We start from the raw sequence: 13,443 nt of genomic DNA on the forward strand, positions 1-13,443 counted from the left end.
ATGGGGGGCGGCAATTGTATGGGGAATATAACAATAAAATTTATAAAAAAAAAAAAAAATAGCATGGCCATTTCAATATATGCTAAAAATGTAAGATTCAACATTCATTTATGATGATAGCTCAGTAAAATGGGAATAAACAGAACTTACCTAAATATAACAAAACCATATACAACAAACCCACCAATAATATCCTCAATGGTAAAAAACTGAAAGCATTTCCACTAAGATTAGAAACAAGTCTACTGTTACTATTACTGTTCCGCACAGTGTTGGAAGTCCTACCTGGAACAATTAAGCAAGAAAAGGACATAAAAGGATTCCAAATTGGAAAAGAAGTGAAATGATTACTATTCACATATGACACGCTAATATACCTAGAGAACTCAAAAGATTCTACCAAAAACCTACTAGAAATAATAAAGGAATGTAGTGGCAGGATAGGCCCAGGGTCTTGCTACCTGCCCTCAGCTGACCCACCCACTGGTGATGTCCTGGAATCACACCAGGAAAGTGCTGGAGCATTCTCAGACCTTGTGATATCCCAGAAGACCCCACCAGCTGGTATGTCCAGACTGATAAGTTCCAAGATTTGTGCCAAGGAAGTGTTAATTTGGCCCCAGGGTCTCACAACCTCCCAGGAGACTCCCCCCGCGTACTTGCACAGGCTGGTGAGGTCCTGGAATGAGGCTAGGAAAGTGCTAGAGTGGTCCTAGACTTTACAACCTCCCAGGGAACACAGACAGCCACCTGCCCAGACAGGTGAGGTCCCAGATTCACACAAGGGACATGCTAGAGTGGCCTAGGGTTTCATGACCTCCCAAGTAACACCACCAGCCAGTCCACCCAAACTGGTGATGTCTCAAATTCACAACAGGGTAGTGCTAGAGTGGTCCCAGATCTTACAACCCCCCCCAAAGACCCACCAGCTGCCAGCGTGGGTGGGTGAGATCCTAGATTTGCGCCAGGGAAATACTGTATTGGCCCCAGACCTCATAACATCCCAGGGTACCCTGCCAGCTGTCTGCCAAGACCAGTAAGACCTCTCACCAGTGAGTGGGGAAGAGCCATGCCCAGAAGATGCCCCACCTAAAGTAGCTAGACCCCAAAGGAAATAATGGGGAGGATAAATTAAAAAATGGCCTCTCAAACTCTTCCAAAAAATTGAAAAAGAGGGAACATTTCCAAACATTTTATGAGACAAAATCACTCTAATATGAAAACCCAGTAAGACAACACACAAAAAAGAAAATTACAGACCAGATTCCTTAATGAACACAGACGCAGAAATCCTCAATAACATACTAGCAAAGCAAATCTTTCAACAATAGATTAAAAGGATCATACACCATAACCAAGTGGGATTCCTACCAGGGACACGAGAGTAGCTCAGCATCAGAGAATCAAACAACATATTCATCACATCAACAAAAAAATAAAAAGTGCATGACCAAATCAATAGATGTTGAGAAAGCATTTGATAAGATTCAACATTCATTTATGATGAAAACCCTTGAAAAACTTGGGTAAACAAATAACCTTAACATAATAAACGTCATTTACAACAAACCCACAGCTAATATCATTCTCTGAAAACTGAAAGTTTTTCCACTAATATCTGGTATAATAAAAAGTTGTTCCCTGTCACCACTACTATCCAATATGGTGTTGGAAGTCCTAGCTAGAACAATTAGGTGAGAGAAAGACATAAAATAAATCCAAATAGGTAAAGAACGAAACCACCATTATTTGCAGATGACATAATATACATAGAGACCTCTCAAGACTCCATGGAAAAACTAATAAAAACAATCAGTTTAGCATAGTGGCAAGGTATAAAAGAAATACACAAAATTCAGTTGCCTTCTAAATACAAGGAATAGGAAGAGGAAGCAATTAAGAAAGCAATCCCATTTACAATCACACCAAAAATATTAAATGCTTAGGAGTAAATCTAACAATGGAGGTAAAAGATCCATACAAAGGAAAGTATAAGACATTGTTAAAAGAAATCAAAGAAACAGTGAAATGGAAAAATATTTCCCACTCACGGATTAGAAGAATCAACATTGTTAAATATACAGATTCAATTCAATACCAATAAAAATATCAGTACCATTTTTCAAATAACCATGACAAACACTACTGAAATTCATATGGAATCACAGATGATCCCAAATAGCCATAGCAATCTTGACAAAAAAAAAAAAAAAAGAAAATGGAGGTATCACACTTCCAGACTCCAAACTCTATTATAAAGCCATAATAATTGAACCAGCAAAAGTAGACACTCAGAGCAATGGGATAGAATTGAGACCCAGGAATAAAACCATATCTATGTGGACAATTAATCTATTACAAAGGGACCAAAACATACCCTGGAACAAGGATGGCTTGTTCAATAACTGGCATTGTCAAAACTGGATAGCTATATGCAAAAGAATGAAATCAGACCACTATCTTCACAACATACACAAAAATAAATTCAAAACAGATAAAAGACTTGGGTATAAGACCATTTTATCCATTTATCCAATTTCAGCAAACATCCTCCTGGGCCTCCCCGGTGGCGCAGCAGTTGAGCACTGGGTTGCGAAGCTGCCCGGCCACCAGGCGAGGGTCCCACACAGCGTGCAGTCTTCTCCTGCTGCCCTCTGCTCCCCTCAGCAGTGTACTTCGATCCTTCTGCTCTGGCTCCAGTGAATTCTCTCACCCTCCCGCGCTTCTGACTGTACCCAGGGCTTGTATAAATAAATAAATAAATCCAAAAAAAATCCTCCTGATTGTAATGTGTAATCTGCTTATCTGCTGTACAAATAAAGCAGATGCAAACATCCTACTGTCCAGGAGAGTTATATTTTTCATCAATAGTTTTAAAAGTTTCATCTCTTGATTATGTACATCTCCCCTTTTTCTGTCCATTTATGAAATTGTGGTGTTGAAGTCCCTCACTGCTATTGTGTTGCTGCCAATATTTGTTTTCAGATTTGATAATAGCTGTCCTACATATATATATATATATATATATATATATATATATATATATATGTTTTAAATATTTATTTATTTATGCATACAAGAGCTGGGGTATAGGCCAGAGATGTGGGGGGGTGAGAGGATTCACCAGAGACAGAGTGGGGAACAGAACAGGCAGATTGACCGAAGTACACTGCTGAGGGGAGCAGTGGGCAAGTCAGGAGAGGTCTGCTGCGCCATGTGGGTTGCTCCCTGGCCCGCCAGGGATCGAACTGATGGTGCAGAGGCTGCAGATTGCTTCATAGTGCGGTGCTTAACCCCTTGCACCACCAGGGAGGCCCCTGTCCTATATATTTTTTTAAGATTTATTTACTTATGCGTACAAGAGCTGGGGTATAGGCCAGAGGTGTGGGAGGGTGAGAGGATTCACCAGAGACAGACTGTGGAACAGAACAGGCAGACTGACCAAAGTGCACTGCTGAGGGGGGCAGCAGGTGAGTCAGGAAAGGTCTGCTATGCCTTGTGGGTTGCTCCCTGGTCCACCGGGGGATCGAACTCGTGCTGCAGAGGCTGTGGGCTTCATAGGTTGCATCTTAACCTCTGCACCACCTAGGAGGCCCCTGTCTTACATATTTTGATGCTCCTTCATTTGATTCTTCTAGCATGATGTTCAAGCTCTAGCAACAAATTCAGCTGTTGCTTTTATAATCCAGTAATTTATTTCATTTTCAGTTCTAAAAGATGCTTTTGCTGGATATTAGCTTCTTTGTTGACTGTTACTTTCTTTCATCACATTGAATATGCTATCCCATTGCCTTCTGGCCTCCGTTATTTTCAGTAAGTTGTTAATGAGGTTCCCTTATATATGATGAATGGTTTTTCTCTTTCTACTTTCAAATTTTTACTTTCACTGTTTTGACTGTATTGAGTCTAGGGTGGATCCCTTTGCATTTACATACTTGAATTTCATTGAATTTCTAGATGTGCATATGAATGTTTTCATCAAATTTGGGAATTTTCAAAAAAACAAAATTTAGCTCCTTCTCTCTCCTGCCCTTTTTTTAAAAAAAAAAAAAAGATTTATTTATGCATACAAGAACTGGGTACAGGCCAGAGGTGTGGGGGGGGGTGAGAGGATTCACCAGAGACAGAGTGGGAAACAGAACAGGCAGATTGACCGAAGTACACTGCTGAGGGGAGCAGTGGGCGAGACAGGAGAGGTCTGCTGCACCATGTGGGTAGCTCCCTGGCCAGCCAGGGATCGAACTCATGCTGCAGAGGCTGCAGACAGCTTCATAGGTTGCATCTTAACCCATTGCACCACCAGGGAGGCCCTCTCCTGTCCTTTTGATGCTTTTATACTTTTAAATTCCAGAGTTTCCATTTGGTGCTTTTTTTTTTTAATAATACCTGTCTCCTTACTGAGATTCTATATTTTATGAGACATTGTCATCTTGCCTTTCTTCTTTAATGTGGTATTCTTTAGTTGTTTGAACATCTTTAAAATAGCTTCTTTGAAATGTGTGTCTACTGGACCTTTTCAAAGTCAGTTCCTGTTGCCTGCTTTTCTCCTGTGTATGGTTATACTATCCTCTTTCTTTCCATATCTCATCAATCTAAAATTGGATATTTTAAATAATATATTGGGGCATCTTTAGATACTGATTTCCCTTTCTAGTTCTTAATATTTTCTTGTGTACCTACTTAGTGACTTGACTTGTCTAGCTCAATGAAGACTATTCCCCATACCTCAGAGCTCAGTCTTTTCCTATGCAGTCACTTTGATCTCTCCCCCACAAAGAGATGACAGTGGGTATAGCGGGGTTGTTTTTTAATTATTAGTTTCCCTAATATCCTCATCAAACTTCTGAATGTTCATCTTCTATTGGTATCACACCCAGATATTAATTAGTCTTGACTATTTACTAGGTGATTGCTCTGTGTGTGTGTGTGTTTGAAAATTCTCTTTGGCATAAATTGCTCCACAGTCTTATATAATTAATATAAGGCTGTATTTTGAAAACATAAGGGCCATCTTAGCTTTCTCTTTCCCTGGTTCTCCATGTAAACATCTAGCTAGTGTTCTATTTGCTGGTTGGTATCATTGACCTATCAGCCTCTTCATAACTACTCAATACAAAAAAAAATCTCTGCTTTTTTATAATATCCTTAGATTTGAACTTCCCCAAACTCTATTCTAATTAAAGTCATTCCCTTTAGGAAGAGCTATAGAGCTCACTCTTCTAATGACCTACCTCTTCTCCTGGACAGAAACTATGTACCACTGTTTTGGAGCTAGAGGTGTAGGTACTGGCCCATTTCAATCATAGTGACAATCCAGTTCTATCAGTGAGGGGTGAGTAGAATTTGTCATCCCTGAAATTCTTCACTTGCCTCTCCTAACATGGAAGCTCTATGCTGTAAGCAAACTGAGGTGAGGGCAATTGGGACCCAATATTATTGACTTGCTAATATGCCTGATGTAGAACTTTTGCCCTACAAATGCAAACTGGGTAGAGGAAGAGTGCTCCAAGACTCAGTTGTGCTTGTTCTCCAGTACAGACCTGGGGTAGGGGATGAGAAGTGCTGGCAGCATGCCCCTTCAGGGAATCCCTAGCCTAGAAGCTGAGGAGAGAGGGAGCCTCATCTTCCCAGTCACACCCACCTAAAGGTGCATTAAGCAGGGATGGTTGGTAAACAGATTATGTTTCATCTGCCACTGTTCTTACTGAAACTTAGTAGATTTATTGAAATAGATGTTTTCCCATTTGCTGTATGCCCTTAGGGCAATTTCTGGAGACTTTACATAATTGTGTTTTATACTTTTCACCAGTTATAATTGTTTTGCTGGGGGAAGGCTGATGGAATTCCCATACTACTGTTCTGAAAGTGCTTCTCTTCTGTCCTAGATTATTAAAGAAATTGATCATGCTCAAGCTTTTATATTTCATCTTCATTTTCCTGTAACATCAAGGAAAAATACAAATAGAAGTTAATATTTCCAAATAAATTCCAAAACATTCCATTTATTCTTTTTCTATCATTTTATTTTCAACTGTTTTTAATGACTACAATATGAAATTACTTTAACTTGTTTACACTTTTCTTTAGTTGAGACTAATTTTCTGTTTGTATTGTTACCAATAAGACCAGGTTACTGAGTCGTGCACTTGAGCAGGTCCATAAATGCAGAGACATCTGGAATCTCCTAAAAGAAACAGGTACATGGGGAACTGGGAGTTTGGTAATACAGTTATGAAAAGTGTTTTAAATCTGAATAACTCAGCCTTTGTGTTACTCGCAATTAGTGCCACTGTGGTACTTGATAACTAGTCAAATGATTCTTTAAGACTAATTTTCCCTCATTGGATGTCTGTGTTTTGACTCAGCACACTACTTGGAATAAGAATTTTTTATGTTTCTTTCTATTTTTTTATCTTTTCAAATATTAACATATTGAATTATAATAATAGATTTCTTCAGTGGATTTCTGGAATAAGCTATTTGGTCATGAATAAGCTATTTGGTTATTTTACATGTTGCTGAATTTGGTTCCTAATATTTAGAAATTATCAATCATTTTTGTGTGTATGTGTGATATCTTTAATGAATTTCAGTATCAAACTGTAGAAATTACAAGGGAGAACATAAACACATAAAATTTAATTTACATTTTTCAGTTTGTGACAGGAATTTAAAAGAATAAAATCAGCAAAATGAAAGGATAACATACTTTTTTTGTTTTTTTTTTAAGATTTATTTATTCATGCATACAAGAGCTGGGTACAGGCCAGAGATCCGGGGGTCGGGGGGTGAGAGGATCCTCCAGAGACAGAATGGGGAACAGAACAGGCAGATTGATTGAAGTACACTGCTGAGGGGAGCAGCGGGAGAGACAGGAGAGGTCTGCTGCACCATGTGGGTTTCTCCCTGGCCAGCTGGGGCTCGAACTCATACTGCAGAGGCTGCAGATTGCTTCATAGTGTGGTGCTTAACCCCTTGCACCACCAGGGAGGCCCCAGCATACTCTGTGTAGAAGATTTAAAGGACTTATACTCTATAAGCTGGTCAAAGAAAGCTCATCTTCTTTTAATGTGCCCTTTTTAGATTTACAAAATTGTTCACTAGGAAATCCCAATAAACTCTAATACATAGAGATAAAACAGAAAACATTAACTGATCATAATACAATAAAACTAGAAATTAATATTGGAATTGTGAATTGGAAAAGAAAAATAATTAACCACTTGGACATTTTTTTTAAATGCAAACTAAAGAATAGCTAGAAAACAAAGATAATGAAAATAACTCACAACAGAAGCTAAGTGCTCACAGAAAAATTTATAGCTTTGAACGCTATTGTTTTAAAACTATGTTAACAAGGGTGAAGGGCTGTTAGAGGCGGCCACCCCACGTAGTGAGCAGAAGGGCCTTGAACCGAGTCCCTAAGGCATGTGAAAACACATGTGTCTCGGAGGAAAACCTCTGAGTGACAGGACTTGGTGTTGAGAGCCTGGAAAGTGACCTGCGTGGAGTCGGGCTTCTACATCTCCACAATCTGAGAATAACAAAATGGAGAGATCCTGCGCAGTGAGCAGAAGGGCCTTAACCTGAGTCCCTAAGGCATGTAAAAACACATGCGTCTCAGAGGAAAATCTCTGGGTGACAGGACTTGGTGTTGAGAGCCTGGAAGTGAACTGCATACATCTCCACAGTTTGACAACAACAAAATAATGAGCGAACTTCCCAGGCTCTGGCTAGGAGGCGATAAGATTATGTTTGTGAGAACTAACCGCCTGGTACCCTACTGTCTGAAGTAAATAGATAATAGTAAGAAAATAGACTAATCATTCATACATGTTATCGTTACGTGGTATACTTTAATGTTACACCTGCTACAATTAAAATAGTATATAATGAGCACTAAGACAATAAAGATTTACTGCATGCTGAACATGACAGTCCCCCATATCTGACTTCCTTCACCGTCGTGTCCCAGGTTCGGACTCACTAGAAGTCCACAAAGGGCTATGATACTTTGGTGATAGTCATGGAATGGTAACGTACATTTGAAGAGATATGAATCTGTACTTCTAAAACATACAGTGTTATATGACAATAAAAGAAAAAAAAAAGATATGTCAAAGTGCTAGCTTCCCTTTGAAAAAATCCATTCCTTGTTTCGATACACAGCTAGGTTCTTTCTACATAGAGATAAATAACTATATATCTCTCATATATGAGCATCATTGGGAAATTTAAAATTGAAACAAGATAACTACTACATACCTACTAGAATGACAAAAGTCCAAAACACAACCTTAATGCTGGCAAATTGCATGAAGCAATGGAAATAATCATTGCTGCAGGAATGCAAAATGGTACAACCACATTAGAAGACAGTTTCAGTTTCTTACAAAAATAAATATATTATTACCATATAATCTAGCAACTGTGATCCTTGATGAACTGAACACTTGTGTCTATGAAAGACATGTGCATGGATGTTTGTAGCAGCTTTATTTATAATTGCTAAAAATTGGAAGCACACTTGGAAGCAACCAAGAAGTAATTCAGTAGGTAAATGGCTAAATAAACTGTGGTATGTCCAAACAATGAAATATTATTCAGCAGAATTGAGGATAAGACATGGAGGAAACTTAAATGCATATTACTAAGTGAAAGAAGCCAGTCTGAAAAGGCAACATATACTATATGATTCCAGTCATAAGACATTCTGAAAAAAGCATAACTTTGGAAACAGTGAGAAGATCACCAACTGCCAGGTTTTAATTGGGGGGGAAGAGGGAGTGAATACACAAAACACAAAGAATTTGGGGGGTAGGATAAACTATTCTTTATGGTACTTCAGTGGCAGATACATGTCACCATATATTTGTCAAAACACATGGAATATATAACACCAGTAGTGGGCTCTATGAATGAAAATGATGTATTAGTGTAGATTCACTGATTGTAAAAAAAGTACTAGAGTGTTACAAGATGTCAATAGTGGGGAAAGTTGGGGGCAGGACTGGTTAGAGACATGTTGTTTATGGGAATTTTCTGGTTTTTTTTTTTTAAAGATTTATTTATTTATGCATACAAGAGCTGGGATACAGGCCAGAGGTATGGGGAGTGAGAGGATTCACCAGAGACAGAGTGGGGAACAGAACAGGCAGATTGACCGAACTACACTGCTGAGGGGAGCAGCTGGCGAGACAGGAGAGGTCTGCTGCGCCATGTGGGTTGCTCCCTGGCCGGGGATCAAACTCGTGCTGCAGAGGCTGTGGATTGCTTCATAGTGTGGTGCTTAACCCCTTGTGCCACCAAGGAGGCCCAGGAAGTTTCTGTTCTTACCATTCAGTGGTACTTAAAATTGTGAACTTAAAACTATTTTTAAAGAATTTCTGTTATCAAAAAGACAAGTGATAATAGTAAGTGCTGATGAAAATGTGGAGAATACGGAACCCTATTGCACTGTTAATGGGAATGTAAATTGGTACAACCACTATGGAAAACAGTATGGTGATTCCTCAAAAATTAAAAATAGAACTATTATATATTACAGAAATCCCACTTCTACATATATATGTATATATCCAAAGGAAAAAAGTTATCTCAGAGAGACTACACTCCCATGTTCACTGCCACATTTGTCACAGCAGAAAAGACATGGACATAACCTTTGTGAAGTGACAGATATGTTAACTAACATTATTGCATTGATCATTTCGCAATATATACATATATCAGGTCATAATATTGGACATGTTAAACTTACACATTGTATGTCAAAAAACTCGAACCTAGGAAAGAAATCCAGCAATATATAAAAAGATACAGCAGACTTACTATAGCACATGACCACACACGGTACAGCTTTCTATAGCCACATCCATTCATTTTATTTATTTTTTTTTTAGTTTCTGATCTACTTTATTTAATCAAAACCCAAACATCAGCCAATATAACCATGTCTGGTGTCCCATAAACAGAGGGTAGAGCACACTGTTCTTGTGCTTAGATACTCCACATACAACATAATATATTTCCTCTAGAAAGTACAAATATGGTACTTATAGAGTAAATCCAATGATCTGCCTTTAAGTTTCATTCATTGCCAATGTCATAGGTTCTGGGCTCTTCCAAGACTCCCTCATTCTGGCCAACATTCTGACTTAGACTAAGGACAAAACACCAAAATCTTCCATCTTGATTTCAATATCTTTCTGTATAGTCACACATGGAAATAGCTAAACTCGTTATAAGTCATACAAGACTTCTCAAAGCATGATTCTTTGCAGTTGTAAAGATAGATCATGTTGAAAATATAGTACACAAATAACCTAGTAGATTAAAATTTGTGTAGCTTCGGTTTTGTCTAGCTGTTGATATTGATTTTTACTTCATTATAATTAGTCTTTTTTTAAATAATAAATTTTATTTTTATATTCCCCATACAATTGCAACCCCCCCCATTCTTACCCCAATCCATCCCCTCCCGCCCCCCCACCACCCAAAAAGTGTCTCTGATTCATAGTTTTTTGTTGATTTTGATTTTCACTTTCTTATAATTACTCATTTTCCTGGTCGCTTATTTAAGTTTTCTAGATTCCTGCTATGAGTGAGACCATCTGGTATTTTTCTTTTTCTTTCTGGCTTATTTCACTGAGCATGATCCCTTCCAGCGCCATCCAAGTTGCTGCAAATTGCATGTGTTTATCTTTTTTGAATGCTGAGTAATATTCCATGGTGTATATGGACCACATCTTCTTGATCCAGTCATCTATTTTTGGGCATTTGGGCTGTTTCCAAAGCTTAGCTATTGTAAATAGTGCTGCTATAAACATAGGGGTGCAGGTGTTCTTTGGAATTGATGTTTCTGTGTCCTTTGGGTAAATACCTAGGAGTGGAATTGCTGGATCATATGGAAGCTCTATGTTTAGTAGGTCCAGAAATCTCCACACAGCTCTCCATAGTGGTTGGACCAGTTTGCACTCCCGCCAGCAGTGCAGAAGAGTTCCTTTTTCTCCACACCCTCGCCAACATTTGTTGTTGCTAGTTTTTTTAATATGTGCCATTCTCACTGGTGTAAGATGGTATCTCATGGTAGTTTTGATTTGCATTTCCCTGATTACAAGTGATGTTGAACATTTTTTCATATGCCTGTTAGCCATTTGCATTTCCTCTTCAGAGAAGTTTCTTTTTAGCTCTTCTGACCATTTTCCCACTGGATTATTTTCTTTGTTGTTGTTGAGTCTCATCAGCTCTTTGCAGATTTTTGTGATCAGTCCTTTATCATTAGTGTTGTGTGCAAAAATGTTCTCCCATTTGGTGGGGTTTCTCTTTGTTTTTGTTATTGTCTCTTGCTGTGCAGAAGCTCTTTAATTTGATGTAGTCCCAGCTGTTGATCTTTGCCTTCACTATCACTGCTTTGGGTGATGTGTCTGTAAAGATGTCTTTGATGTGCAAATCACGTAGTGTTTCGCCTATATTTCCTTCTATGTATTTTATGGTTTCAGGTCTTATGTCTACTTCTTTAATCCATTTTGAGTTTATTTTTGTGTATGGTGTGAGGTAGTGGTCAAGCTTCATTCTTTTGCATCTACCGACTCAGTTTTCCCAGCACCATTTATTGAACAAACTTTCTTTGCTCCAATGCATAGTCTTTGCTCCTTTGTCAAAGATTAGTTGACCATAGATCTGTGGGTTTATTTCTGGATTTTCTATTTGATTCCATTGGTCTGTGTGTCTGTTCTTGTTCCAATACCATGCAGTTGATGATTATGGCTTTGTAATAGAGTTTGAAGTCTGGGAGTGTGATGCCTCCATTCCCTTCTTTTTTTTTTTTTCAGGAGAGCTTTGGCTAATCGGGGTTTTTGGTGATTCCATATGAATTTCAGCAATAATTGTTCTATTTCTTTGAAGAATGACATTGAAATTTTGATTGGAATAGCATTGAATCTGTATATTGCTTTTGGTAGGATGGCCATTTTAATAATGTATATTCTTCCAATCCATGAGCAGGGGATGTCTTTCCATTTCTTTGTGTCTTCTTCTATTTCTTTTAACAGTGTTTTATAGTTTTCTTTGTATAGGTCCTTTACCTCTTTTGTTAGATTTATTTCCAAATATTTGATTTTTTTTTTGTTTCGATAATAAAAGGGATGGTTTTTTTTTATTTGTTCTTCTTCAGATTTATTGTTTGTGTATAGGAAGGCTACTGACTTTTGTGTGTTGATATTTTATCCTGCCACTATGCTGAACTGATTGATGAGTTGAATTAGTTTTTCTGTGGAGTTTTTGGGGTTCTCTATGTATATTATCATATCATCTGCAAATAGTGATAGTTTGACTTCTTCTTTTCCTATTAGGATTCCTTGTATGTCTTTCTCTTGTCTTATTGCTCTGGCTAGGACTTCCAATATTATATTGAAAAGCAGTGGTGAGAGTGGACATCCTTGTCTTGTTCCACATCTTAATGGAATTGCTTTCAGCTTTTCACCATTGAGAATGATACTGGCTGTTGGCTTGTCATAGATGGCCTTTATGATGTTGAGGTATGTTCCTTGTATCCCAAGAATTTCAAGGCTTTTATCATGAATGGGGTGTGCACTTTGTCGAAAGCTTTCTCAGCATCTATTGATATTATCATATGGTTTTTATATTTTTTTTGTTGATGTGTTGGATAACGTTGATTGATTTTCGGATGTTGAACCATCCTTGTGTCCCTGGAATGAATCCTATTGGGTCGTAGTGAATTATCTTATGGATACATTGTTGGATTCTGATAGCTAAAATTTTATTGAGGATTTTTGCATCAGTGTTCATTAGGGAGATTGGCCTGTATTTTCCTTTTTTTGTGTTGTCCTTGTTTGGTTTGGTATTAGTGTAATGTTGGCTTCATAGAACGTGTTTGGTATTGTCCCTTCCTTCTCAATTTTTTGGAAGAGTTTGTGAAGGATAGGCACTAATTCGTCTCTGAATGTTTGGTAGAATTCATTTGGAAATCCATCAGGTCTGGGCTTTTTGTTTTGGGGGAGTTTTTGATTACCATTTCAAATTTCGCTGCTTGTAATTGGTCTGTATAGGTGTTTCTATTTCTTCTTTATCTAGCTTTGGTGATTGTAGAGTTGTAGGAATTTGTCCAGCTCCTCTAGATTGTTGAACTTGTTTTCCATAATAACTGTTCATAGTAGTTACTGATTATTCTTTTTGATTTCTGCTGTGTCCGTTGTGATTTCTCCTCTTTCGTTTATGATCCCTGTTTATTTGTGCTTCTGCCTTTTTTCCTTTGTGAGCCTGGCTAGGGCTTTGTCTATTTTATTGATTTTTTTTCGAAGAACAGCTCTTGGTTTCATTGTTCTTTTGGATTGTTTTTTTAGTTTCAATTTTATTTATTTCTGCTTTGGTTTTTATTATTGCTTTTCTTCTACTGGTTTTGGGTTTTTTTTTGTTGTTCTT

The 13,443-nt window shown here is 37.9% G+C and overlaps 1 protein-coding gene across 1 annotated transcript in view; it reads left to right on the forward strand.

Annotated features, from left to right (window-relative positions):
- The window catches only part of LOC119245629 (testis-expressed protein 11), a 64,730-nt gene that overhangs the window by 14,127 nt on the left and 37,160 nt on the right, over positions 1-13,443 (forward strand). Inside the window, exon 4 of the mRNA XM_054695893.1 lies at positions 6,125-6,197. Within this exon, the coding sequence (XP_054551868.1) occupies positions 6,125-6,197 (73 nt within the window). The remainder of the gene's footprint in view (positions 1-6,124; positions 6,198-13,443) is intronic.

The sequence above is a fragment of the Talpa occidentalis genome, unplaced genomic scaffold, assembly GCF_014898055.3.
Source record: "Talpa occidentalis isolate TD23 unplaced genomic scaffold, MPIMG_talOcc4v2.1 talOcc4.15, whole genome shotgun sequence".
Lineage (NCBI taxonomy): Eukaryota > Metazoa > Chordata > Mammalia > Eulipotyphla > Talpidae > Talpa > Talpa occidentalis.